At 45.6% G+C, this 26,037-nt stretch overlaps 1 protein-coding gene across 8 annotated transcripts; it reads right to left on the bottom strand.

Annotated features, from left to right (window-relative positions):
- Window positions 1-8,062: 8,062 nt before the first annotated feature.
- Window positions 8,063-22,996, bottom strand: SLC25A48 (solute carrier family 25 member 48). Of its 8 annotated transcripts, none has more exons than XM_065849309.2 (8): window positions 22,660-22,995; window positions 20,787-20,830; window positions 17,368-17,439; window positions 16,544-16,796; window positions 15,017-15,265; window positions 13,696-13,829; window positions 10,555-10,684; window positions 8,063-8,894 (listed from the first exon to the last, which is right to left on the bottom strand). In XM_065849309.2, exons 1-7 carry the CDS (start codon window positions 22,703-22,705, stop codon window positions 10,562-10,564), a joined length of 921 nt encoding a protein of 306 aa, XP_065705381.1. In that variant the 5' UTR covers window positions 22,706-22,995; the 3' UTR covers window positions 8,063-8,894; window positions 10,555-10,561. The 8 variants fall into 8 exon arrangements, with proteins under 8 accessions (XP_065705381.1, XP_065705380.1, XP_065705383.1 ...); XM_065849308.2 differs by having other exon boundaries at window positions 8,063-9,222; XM_065849306.2 differs by lacking the exon at window positions 8,063-8,894 and adding an exon at window positions 9,832-9,968.
- Window positions 22,997-26,037: the final 3,041 nt, after the last annotated feature.

The following is a 26,037-nucleotide window of genomic DNA, read 5'->3' on the forward strand; positions in this document are numbered from 1 at the left end:
TAAAAAAAGCAGACTTACCTCAGCAATGGGAAGGCATGAACATGACTGAAAATGAAAAGAGTGAACATTAAAATTAAGCATTGCTACCATTCAACACACAAGTACATTTTTGGTTAGTTTCATCATATTCTCAAGAGTAATTTACTCACACTGACAGCTGTCTCCCTACACGGACAACTTACAAAACTTTCGTCCTGAAAAAATAACAAGGGAGAAATCAGTATTTATTATCATCTACTTTACAAGCGTGCATTTTTACAGAATTAAGGTGCTAAGCAGCCACTTACAAGCAGACGTTTTGTATACCGGATAATTTCCCGGACACTGCAATTCTGTGCTTGCACAGAGAGCAGCAAACAAGAGAAGAGTAGGTATGACAGCATGCTGGCGTCCATGTGCAACTCAGTCTGATGGGTGACAGAAGAATAGGAGGACACTCCTTTTAATTGAGTCTTCACAAAATTCCCATTCTAATATGGAAAAACCCAATTATAAAACTGATACCTGGTGCCCACTATTTTTTCCCACTAGCTTGGACAGCATTTTAGAGAAATCAAATGTGGAATTGAGTCACCTACTGCCGTGACTTTTCTTTAGTACTGCGGAAATTCACAAATGCTCCTCAGAAGTGATTAATTTGAACATTATATCACACTCCAACAGGAAACAATGGTTAAAAATCTACGAAAGCATTTTTTTTTTCAGATGTGGGTTTTGTCTCCTGTGTTTATGTAAATTACGGTTCCATGAAAGTGAAGAGACAATAACGTTCAGCATTGCCAAAATTCCTGAGGAGACAAACTGAGAGGCTGCAAGCTCGTTGCCCCCTGGATTCAAAGCAGGACATTTCTCAAAGAAAGCTGATAACACTGCAGGGGTCTGTCGAGCAGACGGACAAGTGGATGGAGTTGTGGAGCTGTTACTCTGAATTACAGCTTCTGCAATTGGGGAGTGACCCCATAGTCCCTGGCTGTGATCCCACCTCTGCCAAGTGCAGGTGCACCGGCGTGCGGGTAAGAATCCAGGCCTCAGAGTGCAGACACTGACTGCAATGTTGCATCCCACCCCTTCTCTTTTTAAGCAGAAAGGAGACAATGCAAAAATAGTCCTATGGTATCAAGTTAGAAATTCTCTCAGATGGAGTCTTCAAATCAGGGTGAATGTCTGCTAGAGCTTGTGGGGCCACAGAAGTTTCCTTTTTTTCCAGCAGATCACGTAGTAGCCCTTCAGATTTATTTTAGATCCCCCATGTTGACCTTCAAGCTTCTCTCCTGTTATGCCATAAATCCCATTGTGCCTCAAAGATCTTCTTCAAAAGCTTGAGCCTCCTGCCGGTCAGTCTGGCTGAAAGAGGAGCATGATCTCTGGAAACTGTCCTGGAAAGAGAAAACATCAGTTTGCAATCTGTTGTCTTTTCTCTCGCATTTGCCTACTGGGAAGGAATTTATCTGGCCGAGCGTGGCCCCTCTGCTGCCTGTGCACCAAGCATGGCTCCAGCCTGGCATGGATGCTCCCTGCCTTTTCTCTGAAGTTCATCCTTGGGTGATTCAGTGTGGGAAGTGTACCTCCCATTAGGCAGCTACAGCTTTCACACAGGCTCCGGGAAATACCTAGAAAAAGCCAGAGACCCTCCCGTGGCAGCGGGCTACATTACGGTCAGACACACAACAGTATGTTGCGGGCAGGGGTGGCATTCATGAGCCAGGCAGCGGCATCTTTCAGGCCACTGGGCTGTTAGAGAAGGGGTAAAATAATAGATTTGTGATCGAGGTTGTAATTCCTTGAACAGCAGTAAAGAGATGTCTGCGATGGGTAGAGTCCCTTGAGGAAACAGCTTTTTTGCTTCATCAGAGCAATGGGTATGCCGCTCTGTTTCTTCATCCAGTAAAGCCCCACAACAAGAGCTTGAACAATGAGTTTAATCAGAAAGCCCTGAAGGAAATAAATTATTTGTAACATTTTGGGGACACTTGGTTTCTCGGATGGCTGAAGAAACAGATTTATGTGGTTTTAAAGGAAGGAACTTACAAGCATCTTTGATCTAGCCAAGGTTGTGCAAGGAATACAGTAACAAGCCATGGGTGGAGAGGGGCTTTTTATGACAAAAGTTTCTGCTGCTTCTTGTTTTTAAGGAAAACATGTTCCTTAGAAATCCCATTTTGCCTGGTAGTTGCTATGGTCTGTCTTTGCAAAGATTTTACAAAATCTGATATACGTAGCAGAGTCTCTAGGGCCTTTTCATCTAAGAAATGATGTCTCAATACAGCTGCCTTGCTCTCTAAGTGAAAGTGATTGGTGGCATAACTTGTATGCAAGATACATAATTAGGACCTTTCCATACATAAGATGTAATTATGTTTACTGGACAGTGAGCAGATCAGACAACTTCTTCCCAGGCCTATAGCCCAAAAGGACAAGATCTCTATTTTTGTTACTAGCTGAAAATCAGAATGGCAGAGCTTCCAGCCCTACCCCTGATCTGCTCCCTGAGCCGGCGGGTTCCTCCGTGCAGTCTCTTATCTGCCAGCAATGCCAATGCTATCTCTACATCTTTTCATTTCTATTCGATTGCTTAGTGAGATCTGTTTCATGCTGTCATTGCTTCAGGGCAAACAGGTCACCAGACAAGCTGTATTCAATTTACAGTGCAACAGAAATCACCAAAAGTCAAACCAGCAGAGAAAGAACTTCCCATTATTGGTCAGACCGGCAGTGGCTTGGGCACAAAGCGAGTGCCACCAGTTATGGTTTCTCTTTGGAGAGTTTAGGCTCTATTCCAGCATTTAGAGGCTGATCCAAAGACCATGGAAACTAATATTTGCTGCAATCCCAGTAAAAAGACTGTCTTTTTAATATCATCTTTAAACACTTAGTTTTGATGGTTTAGAAGTCTTCATTTTGATGACCAGTTGCGGCAATGTATTTTCACAAATATGTTGTAATCTGTGTGTTAAATATGATCAGCAGTTTATTTTCTATCCTGGTGTCTAGGTATCTGGTCTCCCTCTGTTCCTCTCCCTTAATCTCTTTTTCAGGAACACAGGCCAAAATTGTAGAGAGGAAATAAAGGTTTTTCAACCGTTGCTCAAAAAAACTGAAATAATTCCATGTTAATTTCAGTAGCCAAATTGCAGTAGGTGGGAAGGTGACAGTATGAGTCCACTTCCCTCCGAGGCCATAGACCCATGAGCCGGTTGCCAAAGTGGGGAGCTACCAAGGCCAAGTCCAGGCTTTCTGAAGCTTTTTCTTCCCTTTTAAGCTTTCTGGCTGGAAAAAATAGAAACAAAATGAATAATTGAAACTCAGATTTTTTTAATAAAGGTCACCAAGCTTCAAGACAGGGGGTGCATTAGCCCCTAGAAATGTCCCCTACATTGCCATTGGGAAACCTGAGTGGGGAAGCTGGTTGTGGTCAGCCTGGGACAGGACTGGGCATTAGCAGATCGTGTATCCGCAGCAGATCATATATCCCCAGCAGACTCTATATCCCCATACTCCATCTCACTTCCCCACATACTAAAGGATGGAGTGGGTGAGCCGAGTAAGGCAGGAGACAGAGAGCTCCTTCAGCCGGGAGTGCTGCCAGCACCACGGCACTACCAGAACCCTCCCAATATCTCTCTGCGGTCTCTTACAGGCAGTTGCTTCTGGCTCATTTGGAAGTCTGCATCTGATGTCCTGTACGTTTTTGGTTTAATGTGTAAATATTTGGAGATATGTTCTCTTGTAATTCACCTCTTTTGTCCAGTTTCCAAACAACTGCCTTAGCCTGGTCAGCGTGAACCTCCAGAACTTCTGAGTTCTCATGAAAGAATTTGTATCTCACTATAGTGTTTTCAGGAAACTGTATAGTTTGTGGGTTTTTTATTTTTATTTTTTTCCTTTTCTTTTTTTAATGTAGAAAAAAGATTTCTTGAAGAAAAAAAATACCAAAATGACAAGCTGTTTTGTTTTACATTTGCTGTGTACACTGATCAAGATGTAAGAGCTTGCAAAGACCACAAATTAAAAGATGCTATAGATAGTTTCATTTTCTAGAGATAAGGTGGGTTGGACTACTTTTCTTTCCTTTCTTTTAGATAAGGATGACACATGCTAGTGTAGAAATAAAGGAAAATAGGGTCATTCTAATTCCTTCACGAAATGGTAAACCATAGCATAGTAATAGCAAGATTGCCTGCAACAGAAGGGTGTAAAATCCAGATGAACTCAGGAAACTTCATATACCAGCTTGAAGAGGGCAGTGGCATCCCCTGACAGCCACATGCTCTGCTCTGGCATATGGACCATGGGATGTCCTCAGGACTTACATTAGCTTCTGTAGGTAATAGAGCCCCCATTCCTTTCAGAAGAGTTTTATTTAATTTTAAACCATTTAAACTAACTAATCAAAACTTGTGGTGCTCAGGAGCTGTGAGACAGTGGAGCAGACCTGAAAGGAACCCTTATCCTTGTTTCATGCAAAATATAGTCATCACAGCTTTCCTGGGTTTTCTAGCAGGGGAACCAAGCTTTCCCTGCTGCAATGATATTTAGTAAGAGCTGAGGCATCTAAAAGCAAGAAGCCAAGACAGCAACATGCCAGCCTTGCTGAGCATCGCACATATTGCATCTCACAACCAACAGTCTCCATAAGTAAGCAGAAAAAAGCAGGAATTGTCCAGAAAGGTCACCAGTTCTCACTTCAGCATCTGTTTTGTGGGCCTGACTGCTTTCACAACAGGAAAGAGAAACATTGCAGACCTGTCAGATCATAAGTCCACTCACCCTTCCTTTTTTTGTCCCACTGTGAGATGAACCCTGGGTGCTGGATTTCCCTCTCAGTGCAGCATGCAGAGGGAGGTTGGACACGTCGGATAGACGGACAGTGCAAGGCTTTCACTCCGTGGCTGCGTTAGAGCCCTCCACCTGCTGTTCCCGCATTGCAGCTTGCTTTCCATGCTGGAAGCATTGAAAAATCATCTGCAGATTGCTTGACTGAAACACAGCAATCACATTTTAATAATGAAATAAGCACAGATATTGGTTCATACCTAGCTGTATGAGTAAGAATAGCCTGGCCCTCCTCCATAAGAGTTGGCAGGATTTTCTGTACTACGTGTCAAGTAGGCTATCTTGGTGCTAAATGTTTTGAAACAACGGACTAGACGGTGAGCCAGTCCCATCCATGAAGATGAGCTATGTAGGTGCCAGTCTTCAAGGACCCGATGTTGGCAATGGGGCAATCTCAGCCCATGCTTCCCGAGTTGCAAGTTTGTTGTTTCTCCAAATCTTTCTCCTTGTGATCCAATCCATTATTTTCTCCATCACTCATCAGGATTTTCACATTCTTTGCAGAAATTTGGTGATCTGCAGTCCAGTAGCCTTGGTATTTCACCTGTACTAAGAAAGGATTTCTTGATGTATTCAGCATTTTGTATCCCACAGTGAAACCTCGTATGGGACCTCTGAGACCCTGTTAAAAAGATACTCTCCTTCTGCTGCATGTGTGGCTCTGAACAGGTTGGTTGTTCTGCTGGTGTCTGATTCTGGAGCTGTCGCAGGATCTACAGTTTGTGAAAACTGCTTTGAAAATTGGTGTAAATGCTTAAATTTCCCCTCACTACATGGCTTAATTCCTTTTGGAACCTATCTCTGGAATGATACTTTACATATTACTCTAAGTTGGCAGTGATCAGTCTGTGCATCACTGTGGGAGCACAGGGAAGAAAGCTTTAGAGAAAGGAAGTTGTTCTTGGGCCTTTCATATTCAATTTAGCAACTTGTACTTCTTCCCGCTTGTCTCCTTGAATCTCACGATTTTTTCTGACTCTGCCTTTTTCTTCACAAATGCAAGAGAACCTTCTTGGCTTACATGAATGCCATGTCTAGGAGAGAAATCTCTACTATAACAACCTGTACAACATAAGAATGAACTTCAGATAAATCAAGGACATACATCTTAATGCCTGCAAAGATGTCACCTACTTTTCTGTCTCAGAGTACAAGAGAAAAAGAGAACCTGAGATGGGGACTGTGATGTTGCTTTCCCTTGAGGTGTGGACACACCAGGCAGGAATTCCTGAGGTGTTAGAAGATCTCAGCCTGGCCCAGGGCCATCACAGGCAGGACTTCAGTAGGCACTAAAACCACTGAGGATGAGCTCCTGCATGGGATGTCAGCTGCACCCTGCCTGGGAGAAGGACTCAAGGACATTACAGGTGCCCAGCTGCAGTGGGGATACAGAAACAGGGTGGTGAGTTGGCCCCTTCCTTGTCCCCTGGCCTGAGAGCAGCCCCAGCCTGCTCCACCTCACACATCACATGGGCATCACACAGCTTCTCACAGCACTAAAGACCTTCCTCTGAGTCAGGGCTCTTTTCCGGAAATATAGCTTTTCATTGGGAAATTGGTTGTTTTTATTTTTTTTTAATTATTATTTTAAACTGGGGAAATAAGCTGCTGTTACCTTTTGTTTCTTTCCATAGCACTACATAGTGTATAAACTGGGAAAACCAGCTACACAGCCAGCCTCTCATTAAGTAATGTGGCGTGTTGTAAGAGCTGGAACACCACCAGTGACATGAAAATTTGGCAATTACAGGCTCATTTAAGGCATGACAGGTCTGAGTATGCTTTCATATCCCAGGCAAGAAAAGCATAGAAGTAGGTATCCCTGATCCTTCTGGTCTCTGTTCTAATTTTTTACCAGTATCAGGATTTACTGCATTTGTCTCAGAAATGTGGGGCTTTGTGAGCATCTGTGAACAAACTATGAAGCAGACACCTTCTCCCACTCCAGTGTGTGTGGTGCGGGGAACGTGCCACCGACACCAGGTCACCATGGCCACAGCACTGACAGAGGAGCAGGTATCCTGGATTACATTGACACAGGGGATTTTTCTTCTGTGTAATTCAGGGCAAAACCACCAAGTGCCCCATACAAGAGATTTGCATCAGCTGTATGTATGGCTGCCTGCCAGGCAAGGCACTGGTTTGCACTCCCATGAGCAGTTCCCCAAAAAAGATTCCTTAGAGATACTAATTTCTATCAATGGCTAACGTTGTTTGTATTATCTCTAAAAATTAAGGCATTTGATATATCGTAAAGAAAAACATTCACAAGACACAGACCTTTCAGGTTTCTGTGTGTGTAAACTGTACTTGCCATCCCTCATCTTCGAGACATGGGGCTGACCCCATGCAGCATCACTCAGTCCCACCACTGGACCTCTTTCCTTGGTGACACAACTACATCAAAAGCAAGATGAAATTATTTATCAGGCTCTGTTTGCAGGAATCTGCAGTGATCCATCGCAGCAGTGGGTACCACAGTGCCACAAAGTGCTGTACATCAAATGCTGCTTCTCCTGACCCTGCCGCACCTGACCCAGCGTCAGCCCAACCTCCTGTGTGGTGGCCAGGGTTGCTGTCACCCTCAAAACCCTCGAGGTCCAGACTGGTGTTACTTTGCTTCACTCATGGTTTGTGTGTGAATGTTAATGGGGTGATATAATCATGAAGCAGTACATCCAGGGGTTGCATCTCGTGCTACCAGGCTAGGGCAGCCTTTTGCAGGGCAAGGTCACCCAAAATCACCTGCACGCTGCCCGCCGTGGGGCTGCCTGTTGGGAAAGGAGCGTGTGGTGGTCTGGCAGCAAACCTGGACTCGGGGTTGAATGGAGCAAGGCAGAAAGAGGTTGGTTGGCAGCTCAAAAACGGTGCAGCAAGTGGCACATGGCCATGCCTGACACAGGCGAGGATGCCATCGTGTGGCCAAAGCCTTTTATTCACTTCCCTCTTGTTTTGCATATTTTTGTGTTAAAAGCTTTCTGCCCTCTGCTCCTTTTCAATGCCGGGTAGTGCACGGCTCTCCCTGACAGCTCATGGAGGGTGTGTATTATAGAAGAGTTTTGTCCAAGTAAATCCTGGGCGTCCATCTCAACATTGGTTTAACTGAATAAGGAATATCTGAAAAGATCACTGTGTGACGCCAACGTGGTTCTCAGGGCTTTACACCCAGGGGGGCACTGACCACACCAAACCTGGGCACCGTGAGGGCAGGATCATTCAGACACACAGCTGGTTGCAAATGTCATCAGTTTAATTAATTAGTGGTCCATTTTACATAATGTAGACAGATGAGTGACACCATTTATTTGCACTGAAAAAACAGTCTTCCCAGGTATTATCCCTGGAGACATGTGATATTACACATCTAGAGAACATTTTATGTATATGCATTAAAACAGGTAACATGGAAAGGATGAATCCTTAAATGCAGAAACAAATACTTGTGTCAAGACTCATCAATTTTATCTATATTGTTTATCAAAACCAGTTCCCTGTGTTCTTGCCAAGCTCAGAGGCACCATGAGCCTCCTCACCTGCAAGTCCTGAGATGAAACAACACCAGCTGTTTCTCCCACTTTTTAAGGCCAGTTTTGAGGGAAACCACACTTCTGGTTTTAGTTTGGGCCCCAGCGGAGTCCAAGGTTGGGGACCCCATTTCTGAATACTGCTCCAGAGTTGAGTTTTTAGGCACTTTCTGCTGAGGTCTTCAAGTCTTGTCACCAGTTCCTCCATTAATCCAGGGAAGAGGGCATAGGAGTTTCCTTCTCCAGCTTTTTTGGAGGAAAGCTGGATCGCTGCTCCAGGTTGTCTTCAAAAACCTTTATGAGGGCATCTGCTAAAACTGCCATTGCTGAGCTTTTTCCCCAGAATTCTTCTCTAGAGAAAGATGAGTGGAACCATACATTTCCCAGAGGACAGTATTGGCCCAGACTGTACCCCCATGCCAGATGTCCCTCTGCGTGCAAGGCTGTTACCTCTCAGCATCTCCTGCCAGTGCCACCAGAGTCCTCTTGTCCCAGTAGAGCCAGTTCTTCTTGGTTTTTGGCATCAGAAGTTCCATGCTTAGAAAATAAAGCATGGAGATATTTAACAGCAATAATAATGATGTAAAAGATCTTGGAATAATTGAAGGGTTGAGGTAGAGCAAAAAGAGACTTGGGTCTGCCCCAGTTGTCTCAGCGGGATTGTATCAAAGAGCTGGAGGTCTGAAGCTGGCCTGTGTATTTTAGAGAATAATTTGGGATAAACTCTGCATCCTTTAAGGAGACTTCCTTTGCTGGTGGTATCTCAAGGCTGAAAAGTGGGAGTCTACAGGATTTGGCAATTGGCAAAGCTAGACTGTCACATCAGGGAAATCAGGTGGTCCAACGAGATGCCGCTAGCAGATCCCTGGAGGTGTACACAAGGTGAGTTACGTAAACTGATAGGCACCCATCAGTGTGAAATGCAGACTGGTTTTATTGTTTTCTGATGAAAAAGAGCAGCTTCGTCTCTGAAATTAATATCCTCCTTTTTCCCAATTTACTTTATACCTTAGATAACAAACTGAAGTTGTTGAAGCCCATCACATCTTTTCATTATAAACTTGCCCAAATTGTGGAAACTGGAGAGTTTTATGCTGCGAAACATGAGTATCCATTCATATGGATCCTGAAAGCAAGCCGGGATTTGGTGAGAATCCATACCTTCCTACACGAAAAGCACCAGCACACCCATCACACCTCCTCCTGTCTTTGTTCACAAAAAAGACAAGTTGTACCCAGTGCTGTACCAAAGACACTCCCGTGACTGATGTTGGTTGGGCTGGGTTTGGGTGTAATCTGCCTCACTCATGTGGGTAAGGGAAGTGGTTCTGTCCACTCAGTGGGAAAAATGTCATTGGTGAAAAACCCCAACATCAATGCAGGAATTATTAAGGTGCTTTTAGACAACAGAGAAAAAGATATGATAAAAAAGGGTCTTTTGATTTCATTGAGCTGGTGCAGTTTTCAGAGTCCTCCAGGGACTAAGTCCATGGCAGAAGAGAAAGCAGATGCTGTAGTTGCAGAACAGGAGACTTTGATCAGAGCAGCCCCAACACCATGCTGCTGATTTGGCTCAGGAAAGCAGGAGACTTTCAGGTCATCTTGACTACACTTTTGAAATAAGAAAGAAGGAGGTTTATAAAGTACTGCAGGAAACAGCAAAGACTTCCAAGAATAAGTTTGAGTATGTAACTGCTAAAAGAGTTTCTGTAATCAGGTATTTTTATTGCTGCTCCTTAATGCAACCATAAGTTTATGAGGGGAATGAAAAACCTGCGAGCTGATAGTCAAGGCACTTTGAAAGGGCTTAAATTCAGGTCTTTGGGGATGGATCAGGGGAGGAAAGGATGCTGTGCAGGGAGTTTAGTGAGAATTATATTTCAAAACTTATAAAAATGTTAGAGAATATTCTCCCTTCAGATTTTCTTTTCTGATTCACACTAATTGAAACAATCACAACAATCAGGATGGATTCCAATGAAATTCCAGGAGATCTGGAATGAAACCAAAATCCATTGGCTCATCTGTTGTCTGCTCCACATCCCACAGACCGAAATTTGAAAAGTGTTTGATTATCCAGGTGTAGATACCCATGTAAGTTATCTGACTTTTAGAGGATCTGTACGATTGCAACTCCATTTGATTAAAAGATTAATTGTCTAATTTTAATAAAGCTAGAGGGTCTTTATGCGCTGACCTGGAAGTTAAGGATTGGTCTCAGTTTGGTCTCTTTTCATTGCTGTGAGGGAAAGTTCATAGCCAAGAAACATGGCTGAACTCATTGGGAATCCTCGCACTGCATTGATCGTGATGCCCCTAAAAAAGACCTGTTGGGGATGGAGAAAGGTTAGAGCATAGGAATATACTGGCTGTTTTAAGAAGAAAACATTGAATAAAGCTACAGTGGGATTCTGAAGAACCAAATCTTGCTTTGCTCAGGAGATGTGCTCTCACTGCCAGTTTTTGCTGAAGTCTGTGTTGGAGAATAGAAACTCAATGGCAGAAGTCACTGGTTTGGTGTCATTGTGCTCCATGGTCCCTACGGACCCCCCTCTGTGCTTGCCAGCAACAGCTGCAAGAGATAGAGAGTAAAAAATGGCCTCATGCCACTGGAGTAGAGCAGAAAGCAAGAAACTAAAACATCTTCCAATGTTGTCCTACCTGTCTATGGGTCGTCCTTCCCTTTGCATACAAAAGTGTGTGAGGATCATACAGACCCCTGGGTGCAGTAAGAAGGCTGTTGCTTTCATGCAGCAAATACTCTGACTCTGGGGATTGGGTCTGTGTGTGCAGAAGATGTTTGGGAAGGGGAGAGGGAACGGTGTGGCTGGAGCCAGCCTGGCTGATGTGGGCACTGTGCCACACGGGCTGTTTTGCAGGTTTCACCTTTGGGCATAGAAACAATTTTGCAATCAGCAGAAAATTAGATGTATTCTGTATCTTGCTGAGAGCTAGCTCCTGCCACCAGCTTTGGAAAAAGTATTCAATAGAAGCTGATATTGTCACGTGGGTTCCTAAGGTCAAGCTTTGATGTTCATATATATCCCAGAGTTTTCTTTCATTAAGATAATGAATATAAATTTATACAGCCAGAGTTCCCATTCTGCTCAATACATATTTTTTTAAAAGATTTTGGCACTTGCAAGTGTGAAAGACCCTGTGGCTGTTAAGTGCTGAACAGTAAAGTGCTTTTGGGAAAGTAGAGAAGGGGCTGTTGTAGCTCCTGGCACTGGCTTGTCCCCCTTCAGAACCACCCCCTTGCTCCAGACACCATTGCCTGGTACATGCACGGCCGTGCATAAACCACTCACTCTGGGCTGAGCCTGTTTACAAAATGATGATTGCAGGGAGTATCTCTGCTGGCCTGTTCCTCACCAAACCACTCCATTAACCACCCAGGCTAATCACTGTGGTCACTTATCTAAACACCAGAAGTTCAGAACAGACATGAAAAGTAGCATCAGCAAAGCGAGTTCCCTTCCAGGGTTTACAAAGGCAAAGCTCCCATGGCTGCTGTGGGAAAGCAGGGAAGATCTCAGCTGCAAGACCAGAAGCCCATAGATATAAGTGTCTAACCAGTATTTTCCCTGAAATACTGAGCTCTGCTGAACATGACCATATCTTGTATCCAATAAATTCAGTGCTGACTTGTACAAGAAAATCAAGACATCTTCACATCATTTAGGATGATGTTTGCAATGAGAAATTGCAATATTAGGATATTTCAGATATTTCTTGATTTATTAGGGTGTTTTGTTTTTCTAGGAAAGATATAATTTTCTGGGAGGCAATTCACATTTTTGCAGTACCCATAAAATAACATGAGAGAGACAGATTAAATAATAATGAAGATTTGTGATTAAAAGCCCAGAGGTATCAGTTTTTCACATCAGGATGAACACACCTGACTGTGGAGAAAGAAGAGGGCTATATTGCTTTTTTTTTTTTTTTTTTGTGTACAACAGGCAATTATTTTCAGCACTGCAAATGCTGTTCCTTCATCTCCAAATGAAAACATCCAGAGCTGGGTTTGCTGTTTACCAGTTGTGTCTCTCCCAACACATAAAAAGATTTTCCTTACGAGAGAAAGATCTAGTGTTATCATCAACTATTACTCAGTCCTATTGCCAGTTTTGGTCTGGGTGCTGGGCGTGAGAGCAGAAAAACTGTAAGCAGCTCAGACCTCTAACACAAAAAAAAACTAAGTGCCTGAATTAGTTTTTAATTGTGAGGCAGGGCAAGGAGGGTACGAGGTGAGGATGAGGATGGAGACAGAGAAAAAACACATGGAAATTCCCTTTTCAGCTACCCTGCTATGTCTGACCATCTGAACTTGGGCTTCAGCATCTCTCCAGGTGCCTGCGCTTCATATGGCTGTGACATTCTTCACATAATGGCAAAACACAAAGGAGGCTGCAGGCTCCTGAGACAGCTGCCATAATATAGTGACATGTCGACAAATATTTAAATCACAATGACTTGTGATTTTGCAGCTTATTTTTTGTAATTTATTACTTTTCCCTCAGAAGGTAAAAATTAACACTTTGGAGCTAAGAGTCCATGTGATGTTGTGATGACAGCTTAATTACAGATTTACTTCAATATCAGAAGATATTTCTTCTCATAACCATGCATTGGCAGTGCAATAAAGCTGCAAACCCCAGTTCTCTGCCATTCAAGTTTAACTGAGGCAAAGTTTGCAGGTAGAACAAACTACTTTAATTACACTAGTATACAAAGTCAGAAAAAGGAGATAAGTTTTCTTTTGGCACACAGCCCTTCTTCATGGTTGAAGCTGAAGCAATTTTGATTTAAGAGCATTTTCAACCGACTCTGTCTTGGCGGAAAATGAGGGTGGGCAGTGCAAACCGCAGCATGAGTTCCACCAAAGCATTGCCCAAAGTGACCAAATGCATTTTGGGTGCCAGCATGGTCCCACTGGAATCAGGTCCCATTGACTTCCGTGTCAATGGGAAATATTTGACCTCTGCATTTTGTAGTAGCTGTCACAGAAGCAAGATTTTCTACCAGTGATTTACAATAAGTCAAATCATATCCACAATTAAAGGTACTGACATGAAGTGTCTTTTTAAGTTAATTACACCAGCAGACTGTGACCCCCAGCCATTTATTTTTTAATTGCTGTAAGGCACATTATTACTCTCACTATTATGATTTAGAAAGAATCTGCACTATAATTACCTACTGTCATTATTATAATTTAGCAGACGGGCTTTAGCTGCCTCTCAACCCTGCAGATAGGTTTGTAGCAGCCATTCTATTTCCTGGTTGAAAATTAAAGGCCTAATACCCAAATTGTACTTCAAATACCACTTACTTTTAAGCCCTCGTTCTGGTAGCTCTGCAAGATACAGTCAAAGGTCCCTTTGTACTTGTTTAAATAAACTCCATCTGCCTGAAGACGACTTTTCACAACATCCATTGGAGTTGCAGTCCCCCAGGAAATGGCTCCTAGAAAAATGCAAAAGTATTTAAACCATTTATTCTGTGTATTTCCTTGGCTGCAGGTCAGTGAACTCAGAAATTCACCTCTTCTCTATCACATTATATTCATGGTGTTTTCCTTTCAAGGTATTTGCCCTGCTCAAGCACGGGAATGGTATTTCTGGGGGCAAAGTTCCCTGTTTCTGGAAGAAGGATTGAGATTTTGGGGGTTACACTGGTAATCAAATGTAGGCAGCCCAGGAGGTGCTTCCCCAGGTACAAATGAGTCTTCTGCCGTGCTTCTGGTGGAACATGGACATGCCATGGGAAGAGCCTGAGGGAGGTGCCATTTGGGGCAGTTTCAGAAAAACTGGAGTCCTCAGTGTTGAAAAGCAAAATTTGAGCTGAGAATGCAAATAAGAGGCTGGTCCATCTCATGCAGCCAGGATTAGGCTCCATGCAGCTGAGATACCTCATCATTCCTATAAAGAAACCATCTATTTACATTGATCCTGCAGCCAGGTGGGATGTTCTGCCTCTCTGAAAAGGTCAGCATGTGACCGCACCGCAATACGTGGCCCAGCTGGGCAGACAAGAGTTTGAACCTACGTGAGTGTTGGGGCATACAAGAGAAGCTGTCCAGTTGGGCCAGGGGTCTGGTTATTTCCAGGAGAAACAGAGAGGTGGTTTTGTAATCACTGTCTGAGCTAAGGATTGATCTAAATTTTGGGGTCTGCAGTTTAGAAACGGCCAGGAAATGGGGAGTGGGTGTAGGGGCCAGCTTTACACTTGTAGGCTTGATGGGGGACAGGAAAAAAAGATCAATAACAGTTAATTCTGCTTGTGCTGGGTGTGGGTAGGGTGCGTACCCTCCCGGTGGGCAGCCAACAGGTTGAAGTCCTCTTCTGGAGGCATCTTGTCTGCCATGTATCCCTGGCAAGGAAACACACAGGCTGCCGTGAGACAGCCAGGGAGAGGAAGGCACTGGCTGTTTTCCTTCTCGGTGACGTTGAGCTTGATGAAGAACTGCTAACACGACTTCCATGAAGTTTGTCAAATCGTAAGGTGCAGCTGTGGTGCCAGGGGACCTGGCCCTGGGGAAGGAAGGTCATTCAGCCCCTTGTCCTCCCCTTGTGACCAGGAGGCTGTGGTTGCTCCTCCGGGAACTTTCCTGTCCTTGTTTTGCCAGTATGGTGGGATAAAATGGTGCTTACCTGCTACACCACCTGCCAGCCAGACAGAGGAGGGATTAGGGGAAATGCATCCATCAGGGGTAATCCATCCACAGAAAAATGTGTAAGGGATGAAATAGAGGCAGTACCCAGGAACATCCCTCAGAAGCATTGCTCCCATGCCTCGGTATATTCCTGCTATCCCCTCTTTCTGTAGGACTGTCCTGAAGCAGTGAATTGGGCCTCGGTACACAGGAAATCCAGGAACTGTGGGCTTTATTTTAATGTTTGCTGCAAATAAAGATATAACTGTTATAGTAGCTATATTGCTACAGAACTCCTCTTAAAAGCCCACCACCATCCAACAGAAATCACTGCCATCCATTTTCTTTTACTGAGATCAACATCTAGTGTGGGGGAAAAAAAATGGTTTTAAGAAAGAGGACCTAGGTCCATTTTTTAAAGACATTTAAACACTTTGGGACAGATTCTTCTTAGATGCATGGCATGCCTCCCAATGTGTGCCCTGTGATATTTCCAATTGAATTTAAGTCTATGTGCCCAGTTTTCATGGATTTTAACTGAATCTGGTGTCAAGTTGCATCTTGGAAAGCCTTGGCATCTTCAGAGTGTGGCCCTTCCCATGTAGACCAAGTTTGTTTTGGAAAGGGTTAAGCTGCATGGAAACTTTTAAAAATTGACATAATATTATTTCATCGAAGCAATACAAAAAAAAAAGTCAATATTTTACAGTTAAACACTACAATGATAATTGTGAGAAAGGTGTTAATGAAACTGCTGAAATTCAAGGTGTTCAGCTCTGAAGCTGTGCTGTCTCTTCCTTTGGCTGTACACGTGCTCTGGCAGGGTTTGCAGCCTGCAATGAAATTCAGCTGCTGTCACAAGCAAAAGCAGCTCCTTCTGCCTCCAGCTTCTGGAGAGGTTACAGCTGCCCATGCATCCCCTCCTGACTCACAGAATCATGGAATCATAGAATAGTTTGGGTTGGAAGGGACGTGCAAAGCTCATCTAGTCCAACCCCACTGTGATGAGCAGGGTCATCTTCCACCAGATCATCCATCCTGCCTGCACCTGGCTTACCTGTAACTCTACCCCAAATAAGCCAGTGGTTTTCAAATGTACATGTGAAATTTTTGCTTTTGAACAGAGGAGAGTGGAATAACAGAGAGGGGTTTGTGGGCAAATATACATGGGACTGAGAGTATGCAACAGGCAATGGGGAGCTGGCACTACTGCTGGCAGGAGACCCCACAGCCTGGGGACTCACTGTTTGTGCCCCATGGCCATGTGGGGAAGGTGGCTTCAACGGCTCCTGGTCCTGAGCAGACCTGCCCCGTGTTCGTTATAGATCCCAATCAGCTGGAAATGCCAGCAGAGATCTGATCAATGTCATTGACAAACCCTCTGCTCTTGAGCTGAGGAGGATGGGGTCCATCCTGAGACAGAAGGAAACATCAGAGAGCCAGGCCTTGAAGCAAAGTTGTCCTAAAGCTCTTGGCAAACACCAAGGACTGGCAGAGAAAGCAAAAAGAAACTCTTGCTTCCTACCTTCAATGTAAGGATGCGTTTGCATCTGTAGCCGTATCTTTACCAGGTCCACGGGAGTGCCGATGCCCACGGAGACAAACCCTGCCACCATGCTGGCCAGAGCCACATCGGCAAGCACTGGTGTATGGGATGGGTCTCCGTGGCGGAGCTGGCTGAGGAACCGTTGTGTGTTGCTGAAGACGCCGAACACCACGGAGCTGTAGACAGCGATGCTGGCCAGTGGGAAGGACATGCCTTTGAAGAAGCCAGCCACCTGCTCAAGGAAGGGAGCAGGAGTTAAGAGAGCAAATGGGATGGAGCAGAATAAATCCCAACTTGTCCATCAGGCCAGAAACACAAATCCAAGGACCAGATGTCTCCTGGAACCAACCGCTTGCACATACTGAGCAAACGAAAATTTATTCATACTGCTAAAAAGCTGTAAAAATTGTGCAGAATACAGGATATGTTGAAAGCACAGAAACCCATGTCAAGTCCCTCTTATGGTCACATTCTGTCCTGCCACCACCAAAGTCAGCAAAATACCTCCAGTACAGCTTTGCCAGCAGGTACAAGCAAAACAGTCACTGTGGATGTAACACCCTGACCCATGCAGAGACATGGGCAGTGTCATTTGTCACTTCAGGGATCTGTCTTTTCCCTGTAGGAGTAACCAAGAAAGTTACCTTGGAGTTAAGCAAGGGGAGGCTGTATGGGTTTGCAGGCTCAGTTGCACCATATAACTGCTGGAGTCAACTCTGATTTTATATAATTGCTTTATGTATTTATCTATTTATTTATTTGCATTTTCTAGCAGCACATTTTAAGCAAGATAAACTACTTACAGACTCATTTCTGTACACAGTGAGAACACAGTTGAGTGTATTCCCATATCCTTGCCCAGCTTGCAAACGAGTCTGCAAAAGGAATTCATGAAATGCAATTAAAATCCCATGCTTCTAGTCCAGTGGAAGCTCAAGCTACATAAACAATAAGTACTTTGCTTTGAGAGAGAATCCTTCCTTAGTTGTTAAGAAAACACAGAAAAAAAAAAAAGAGATATATGCATCCATCTCCCTTGAACTTTGCCAGAAGCAGGGCTAAATGGGACCTCAGAGGTCTGAAGCTTCTGCAACATCTGGAATTGTCTGTCAATTGGAACTGACCGTCAAATTGCTCTGGAGTCCAGAGCAGCTACCCTGGCCCAGCACAGTGCTTGGGGCAGACTGCTGGTGTACAGTGCTGTTAAGCAAGGTCCTGATTTATGTGGCAATTCGAGAGCAATGTGGTCTCCTCCATTTGAATGTATTGCTGAAGGATGGAGAGGAGAGCTCTCCTGGGATGCTTGCAGGGCCCTTCCTGTTCAAGGTAGATTTTAAGGCATAGAAATACTAAATGAAGCCAAAAATAATTCAGCTCCATCTCAGAAATTCTCCATGCTTCACTCAAAAATACATTTTTACATCATTTTCAAAATGATATTTTTGTTTCTGGAAAGCAATGGTTATACCCCTTCGAAAAGATGCCTATGGCAGCTGTCAGAAATGGCGTGTAAATCACGACAAAGCTTGTATGCTTCAAAATACTTTCTCATTTTCACACACACATACATATACACGGGCATATTTAGATCATATTTCATTCAAGCTGCTCACAAGTTTACAATAAAAGAATCCTAACAAGTGATCCATTGTTTGGACTTAGAGATGTGTGAGGAAATGGAAACCCTGTTTGATTCACAGGACCTGGGGCTTCAGCAATTAATTTTGCCTGAAGCCAGAGCTCAGTTTTAATTGGAAGATACTCACATGTGCTCTATTTAGGATGTTTTTAGGGAATGGGGACAATATTTCTCATCATTTCCATCGAAGCTGCTGCTAGCACGAATGGCAAAATGAAGCCTGGATGGACAGTGCCCAGTCCACTCCAGTGGCTCAGCCCTGACTTACACCAGGGTGAAGCAGGAACTTCACTTGGGAATTTAAAGCACAGAGTAGTGTCTTCCCAAGTTCATGCCTGGGGAGAGCTTTTGGACAGCAAATGGCAGGTTTAATGATACAATCATTTGGCCCAAAGCCCTGCCCAGGGCCCTGCCATGGGATGCTGCCATGGGACCCTGGCTGGGGAGTGGGAAGCAGCAAACCTCAGGCTCACCTCTCACCCCAGGGCTGCTCCGTGCAGCCGTCTGCTCATATCGAGCACCGAGCGCCCAGCACCGCTCCACACCTGGCCACAGAGAAGGCAGCAGCAAAAGCAGAATATTTACCGAGCCCCTATAAACAAGCTGGTACATGAAGATGTGACTGTGGCTCATGCAGCAAACATTGTGCAACACGGGCAGGCCCAGGCCGGGGTGCAGACCTGTGTGTGCCGTGACTCACGCTGGGGGTAACGGGGTTGGGGGAACCGGTTGCACCTCGGGGAGCCTGGGACAGGGTAACCAGGGTGCACAGCACTGCATCCCTCCTGGCTTCATCTGAACACTTAGCCCAGACATTTCCATTTTGCCTCCATGGGCTTGTTTTTTATTCTTTTACACAGTAACCAGGTATTCAGAGGTACAAGTTAATACATTTTTTGAATAACTCAGGGCAACTGCCTGTCCTCACAAGCTGCTTCTCATGCGTATGCCCCTTAGCTAAGCTGTTAACACATGGAGCTGAAACCCCTGCTAGCATCTCTGTCAAAGTCAGCTGATCCCAGTATGGATACTCCTCAGGAAACTTCCTCTTTTCATTACGTTTTAATTAGACAGGGCCCTTCAGTGGCACCCAGAAACTGAAGAAAGTTCTGGGGAAATAAATGCAACGTGGATGGTGAAAAGTGAGCAAATGTAAAACTCTAAAGAGTTTTGCAGGGCTGTGGAAAAATAGCTGCTTGAGTTTGATGGAAGCTGCAATGCTGGGAAGGGGCCAGCTGAAGGAGGAGATCTGCTTGATGGCAACTGTGGTGCAGATACCACATAACCCATCCAGTTTTCGTTCAGTCCTGTCCCTCCATTGCCCGGAGACTGCGAATGCTGCTCAGCTGCCCCTTTGCTGGCTTAGTGCTATGTAAAAACTCCCCTTTCCACTCCCCCTAAATTTGGAAAGATAACAAGTTTGCCTACTTGGTATTCCCAGGCAATATCCAAAGCCAAGGGCAAGCAAGGGTCAGTCTGACAGTTGTCTTTATAAGCACTGAAGGATGGGCTTGCTCTTTCTTGGCATCCAGAAACTGGATGCTTCCCAACAGGATCCTTTCTTAGTTGTTGCTGAAATCCTCCAAACCTGGCCCTGACATCCAGCCTGAGATGGGGATTGCCTTGGCATCTCTGGGCCTACACCCGTCCTCGCACGGCGATGCTCCTGGGGCTGATATCAGCAGGTCAGAAAGGAGAGGGTGTGCAGGTGACCTCCTGACCCCAGGAGAGCCAGCTTTGTGCAAGGGGATGGCTGTGACGGCTGGGGAAAGGACATGGTGTGGATCGTGCTGGACCCTACCTCCTCCCCATCACACTCCAAGGGTGTCTAAGGTGCAAGCAGGGCCACTGGCTTTGAGTCTGCTGCATCTGACAGCCCAGCCTGGTGCCAGCAATGAGGCTCAAACCAGATCAGAGCACGTGGGCAGAACATTTTAAATGGTGAAAGATGGCCTGAGGTGCCTATCACACTGCAAAAGCAGAAAGGAAGAAGAACAGGGTCTTCCTCTGTATCTCTGCTTCAGTAGGAATGGTCAGCTCTGTTGGGTCAGGCTGTACTGGTGTGTGCATGAGTTCCTCTACATTATGCTAGCAAGTATCTTCTTACATCTATATAAATCATTCTCTCTGAAGAAAGTTGTCTTGCAGGAATAGCAAATATTGCACCCCATAGGCCTGGGATAACGATTTCGGCACTCTGTTCTTCCAGCCCTGACAACACGAGGAAAACACGTAAAATGTGCCTGCAGCAAAGCAAATAGAGTTTCTCTATTGCCCTTTGAATATTTGTCTGTGGTACAGTTCAGTAAAACATTGCAGAACTCTTTGGTAAACCACACATTAAGCAAGGCCAGTTTAATTTTCAGCATTAAACCTCACTGGAGGAGCTGACACATATCAGCCAGTTCTTTTAGTTTCTCATTCAAAATTGGCATTGGAGATGAAGAAAGGCTAAAGCCTATGAAAACATGTCTACTCAGGCTAAATTCTCCCTTGGGGTGATGAGGAAAGTGAAGGCCTTTTGAAGGGTCATCTGGAGAGGCCACCTCCCTGTTGGTGAGAGCACGGTTCAAAGTGGTTTACCTTGATCGTGTCCAGGGGGTGGCCCACAATCACACTGGCGGCTCCTGGGAATGGAAGCAAAGTATTATGCAAAACACTGAAGATGTATTTGCAACAGGACAGGAAGCGATGGGTTTATAAGGGAGGAGGAGAGATTTCCACAGGAACAGCCATACTGGGCCAGAGCAATGCCCAGTATGAACTCCATCAACTTTACATCTCAAATTCATCCAAGTGGGAGGAGGAGGTGTTGTTTGTATGACCTGTCCATGAACAATCCCCATTGCACTCTTGTAAGCTTGTGCAAATAGTTGGTCTCAAAATGGTGAGATTCAGGTTAGCCACAAGGCAATGCCTTCTCCTGGCTCAAACAGAGATGCTGTGGAGATGTCTGCTGATGGGAACTATGAACCTCATCCTTCACTGTTTTAAGAGCAGTTTATAGAGCTACCTCTCAAGGATGATTCACATTAAGAGGATCCTGCTCTACTGTCCCATCCAGCCTCATTCCCCATGGTTCTCTGGGAGAAACTAGCCCATTCCTCCATGCCATCTTGCCCTCCCCCCCATGTCATTTGCTGCCAGGAGCCACTGTGGTGGGGTTTCCCTGTTCTCCAGGAGGATGGAGCAACCCATGTGCCATGGCCAGGACATGGCTTTGTGTGCTTATAGCAAACAACACAGGCAGTTTTCGGTGTTTGTGGAGATGGTGGGTAGTTTGTGCTTCTTCCGCATCTGCAAGTCCCTGTGCAAACCAGTGTCTCCAAGTGCTATAGAGAAATTTCTGGCTTGGGTTAAGATTGAAAAGAGCATCATTTCCCTGGTCAACACATTATGACTTTACTCAAAAATGTATTATAAAATGTCCCCTTTCCTCCTGGACCTTAACCTGAGACCACCTGTGGCCCCGCACTAGGTGTGAAAACTGGCTGCTACCACCAACACTGAGCACTGATGGCTGGTCACCCCCTAGACATCTTGTCCCAACCCAGGGGTGTGCGGCCATAGCACAAGGTCAATGGGACAGAGGGAGGGACCGCATGCTGCACAGTCTCCACAGGCTGCAAAGACCCCAAAATCAGGTGCTTGCATAACCTTTTGATGGAAATTCTGCACTGTTTTGGAGTCAGCTAACCTATGACACTCGTCTGGCCAGTTGGGATCTGTGAGCCACCTCACAGCCCCTTCCTAAGCCTGGTGTGAGCTGTAGCCTGGGCACAGCTCTGGTCTGCAGTGATCAATGCCTCACTTTCCCCTCTGCCCAGCCGCTGCTGCAGCCCATCACGGGAGCGGGCAGCTTAGCTGTGCACCTTTTCAGCTGTTAAACACAGTGGGAACTTTCAGTTCTACATACTACACGAGTGGCGCCTTTTCAGATCCTCATGTTTTCTTTCTTGCATCTGTTTTCCCGGTGTTTGCAATCAGCATTTTCAGCAGATCGGATCAATATTCCTCCCTGGCCACCAGCTCGTTTGCCGTGTCGGGGCCACGGGGTCAAAGCCAGACGGTGCTTCCCCGGGGGTGTGTGCGATGGGGGATCCCGGGTTGGCTGCTGTGAGCCCCGGCTGTGCCCCTCCGGGCCCGGTGGTGCTTCCAGCCTTGAAAGCAAGGACGGTAGAGCCGGCGGGGTCGGGGGCGTGCGGGGTGGCTCGGGCAGAGGCCCTCGCCTCCCGAGGCGCACAGCAACACCCCACGTACTGACACATTTTGAGTATCCCGCCCGTGGAAACAGGATTAAACTGCACTTCTGGGCCAAAGCAAAGCAAACAAACCGCGCATCCGCTGCTATGAGCGCACCGGTCGGAGGCACAGACCGTAGGTGGCACGGAGGATGTTATTTCGACATACGCTCCTGCCCCCCGCCCCGACTCCCGGAGCCCACGGCACCACTTACCGCCCACCCAGCCCGCCGCGAAGTCCTGCAGCTGGACGCTGCTCATGCTGCGCCGCCGAGCCCGTTCCGCCGGGAAGGAGGTCCCCGCCGGGCAGAGGGTCCCGCCGGGCAGGGTGTCCCACCGCGCAGGAGCTCCAGCTGGACAGAGGGTCCCCACCGGGCAAGCGGTCCCGCCAGGCAAGGGGTCCCGCCGGGCAGCGGTCCCCGCTGGACACGGGGTCCCGCCGGGCAGGGGATCCCCACCGAGCAAGGGGTACCCGCCGGACAGGGGGTCCCACCGACCGCGCTCCCCGCGGCAGCCCCGCCGTCCCGGTCTCCCAGCACAGTGACATCACGCACCGAGCCTTAAAGGCGCCGCGCAGAGGCCGGCCGTGGGGAGACACCCAGCGTGTGGGGGGGGGTTGTCTCGGCCAGGCTGGGGGGTGACGGTGGGGGCAGCGGGGGGGTTTCTCGTGGGACTGATTTTACTGGCCGTCAGGTAACTGGTGTCGGTCCAGGCTTCTCTTTACGCTGGGGAGAGCGGGAAAAGCAGCATTGCCCCTTCAGCCAGGCAACAAGGGATGGGGGAGAAAACCAGGGATTTGGGGGGTAGTATGGTATAAATTCTCCAAGATGTAAATCTAGGTATAAAGAGTGTATCTCATGCAGCCTTACTCCATTGGAAAACATCTCCATTTGCTTCACCGGAGGCACACTGCCTCATCTTTTCAGGAGATACCCCCAATTTCTGTATTATCTCTCTAGGAGTTGTCTGAAATTTCTGTATTTTGGCATGCAATGAACAATTGCTTCCTATCCCCTTCCTTCTCCATAGCATTCACCATGTTCTTATACCTCTATTACCTGGTTCTTCCTCACTTCTTTCTTTCCCAGAGCCAAGAGCCCAGCTGTTTAGTACCCCTCTCATGCAAGATTCTCATTTTTTTTTTTTTTTGTCTGTTTTTTAAAGTCTTTGAACTGGGCAGACAGAAACACAAGTGACAGGAACAAAACACACATTGAGCAGCATAAAGATAATTTCTTTTTTGATCTCAAACCCTTTTCTGACAATTCCTAACATGCCTTTCTGATTGATGTTGGAAGACTGGACTCTCTCAAATAGTAAATACCTGATTTTGAGTCCAGCCTGGCTGTTGTGCCTCCTGTGTGGTACTTTCAGTTAGTAAATGTAATGTCTTATGTCTGAACAGCACCCAACTGTTCAACAGCGGGACATCCTTCTGGTACTTAACCAGGTCACTGATACCCTTCTGCTCAACAACTCCATCAGAAAACTCCTCTTGAACTTAAGGGGCACAACTTTGCCACTGAGCACGTACATCTGTCACATCTGGCTGTGATTTACTACAGCACAATGTGATTGTTTTTTTCTCTATAGAGGTCAGATTTCTGCAGATAGCAGTTTGTTGGAGCAGTTTTGGAGACTTTCTGAAAAGATAGGGATCAGGTTTGCTACATTGCCTTCCTGGAATACCAGATTGTCTTCTTGTTGTTGTCAAAAGGTATTTGCTACATATTCTGGTAACTACAAAAAACGTTGATAGTTCATAAACAATAAATCCTGAATGCTAAAATACTGGCTGAAAAAATATATATTTTTTTCCCTTTAACTACTTAGTATGTGAATTTCCACTTAAAATTTTACATTTTCTACAAAAAAAGACAACTCTTCAAGCCAACCTTTAAACAATGTCCCCTTATGTGCCTGCACATATACATAAGAAACCTTATCACCAAGTTGGTGAAGGGAGTTTTTGTCTAGAAATTGCTCATAGAGATTTGATACTAGGTACATGGTTATCAGCTCAGATAATCTACACCTGAAACTTTAGATTTTTCAATGTATATAACAATGCACGTTTTCCATGAGGAGGGTTTTCCTCAAGCACCGGTTCTCCAATGGTGCAGTGCAGGTTTCGAGGGGGTTGTGGTCCTGGGTAGATGTTGGAGACAACATGTACGCACAAGCACTGTGGAAACGTGTCAGTTATTTGTTTTCTCAAATAAATTTGTGTTTATCTTTTAGAGGAAGTGTGATTCCATATATACAGTAATACAGAAAGAGGATATTGTCCTCATTTTTCATGCGTATTTTCTTGCAAAGCTGGAATAAGAGCTGCCTAAATGAGGTAATTAATCAGTTAGCAGCATTAATCATTAATCACATGAATTCTCTCTAACTGTAACACATTTCCATGCCACATTCGGAACATCGGCTAACTCAGGGAAAACACTGGAATTTATTTTTTTGTGTGGCAATGAGCTATAGGTAGAAAACAAATGTTGTGGAGACTTGGTTGTAAACAGCTCCTAGCCTAGAAGCAGAAGGTAGCGAAGCTCGGAGGGATGCAGAAGGTGAACAGGAATGCTCTTGCAGCCGTCCCTGTGGACATGTTTACCTGGCAGCATGCAGGGGTGCAGTACACTTACAGATCTTGCTCTCGGCTGCTGTTAGCAATACCCACAAACCTGCAAACCAGCCCCAGAGTGGGCAGACACCTGTGCACAAGCTCTCAGTGGTTAATATGTGTTTGGCCCATCAGCATCCTGGTCCTCCATGGTTTGTGAGGGTGTGTTTCCCCCTAAAGTGAAAGGGCAACAACTCGAAAAGAGGATTTATTATAACTGTCAGCTATGAACCGTTTCAACACAGACTGCAGCACCTCCCAGCAGTTATGCACAAGTAAGCCTATGCCGGTCCAGTGAGGATTCTGCGGAACTGCTGTTATACTGGAGTGAACTAGGACCCATTAAAGTGAGGAAGAACTCCCCTGTTTTGGGCAGTGGCACCAGCAGGGACATCTTTGAACTCAAAAATATTTACAAGCATGCTGCCAAGTCCTGTTGATGGGCTGAGAAACTTGTGGTTCTTATCTTCGGCAGGCAATGTCAGATCTATTGCTATTCATTGAGACCTGTGCCTGCAGCTGACAGAGCATTTCCTCTTACTGAAAACAGGCAGCAGCGCTGTATGGAGCACTGGGGAGGGTTCCATCCTTTCTGCTCTGAGTCCCAACCTGGGCTTGTAGCCCCTCACAGCACGTGCTGAATGAAGGGAGACAAGCGTGGTTTTTATTAGGGATGAGGAATCCTCTTCCTCCTGCCAAGAGGGAGAACAGGGAGACTATGTCATCCTGAATACTGCTGATTCTGCCTCCTTCTCAACTATAAACCCGTTGTTTTTCACTGTACCACACTCTTTTGACCAGCTTACATTATTTCCATGACAGGTTTTAATGCTGTGGATAAAATGGAAGAAGTTTCCCACCATTTTACTGGGAACTGTATATTTTCTCTGGGCGAGAACTGCAGGGCAGGGACTCAGTTACTTGTCGTAGATACACAGTTAACCGCTCTGGGAATTAAAGATACAACTCA

Source organism: Patagioenas fasciata, chromosome 14 (genome assembly GCF_037038585.1).
Source record: "Patagioenas fasciata isolate bPatFas1 chromosome 14, bPatFas1.hap1, whole genome shotgun sequence".
Classification (NCBI taxonomy): domain Eukaryota; kingdom Metazoa; phylum Chordata; class Aves; order Columbiformes; family Columbidae; genus Patagioenas; species Patagioenas fasciata.

Excerpts from the sequence above, each read along its gene's own strand:
- SLC25A48 (XM_065849312.2), bottom strand. The coding sequence starts at position 22,705 with ATGAGCAGCGTCCAGCTGCAGGACTTCGCGGCGGGCTGGGTGGGCG. Across the intron at positions 20,831-22,659 it reads CGCGGCGGGCTGGGTGGGCG|GAGCCGCCAGTGTGATTGTG; the intron begins GTAAGTGGTGCC and ends TTCCATTCCCAG. Across the intron at positions 16,797-17,367 it reads CTGTGTACAGAAATGAGTCT|GTGGCTGGCTTCTTCAAAGG; the intron begins GTAAGTAGTTTA and ends TTCCTTGAGCAG.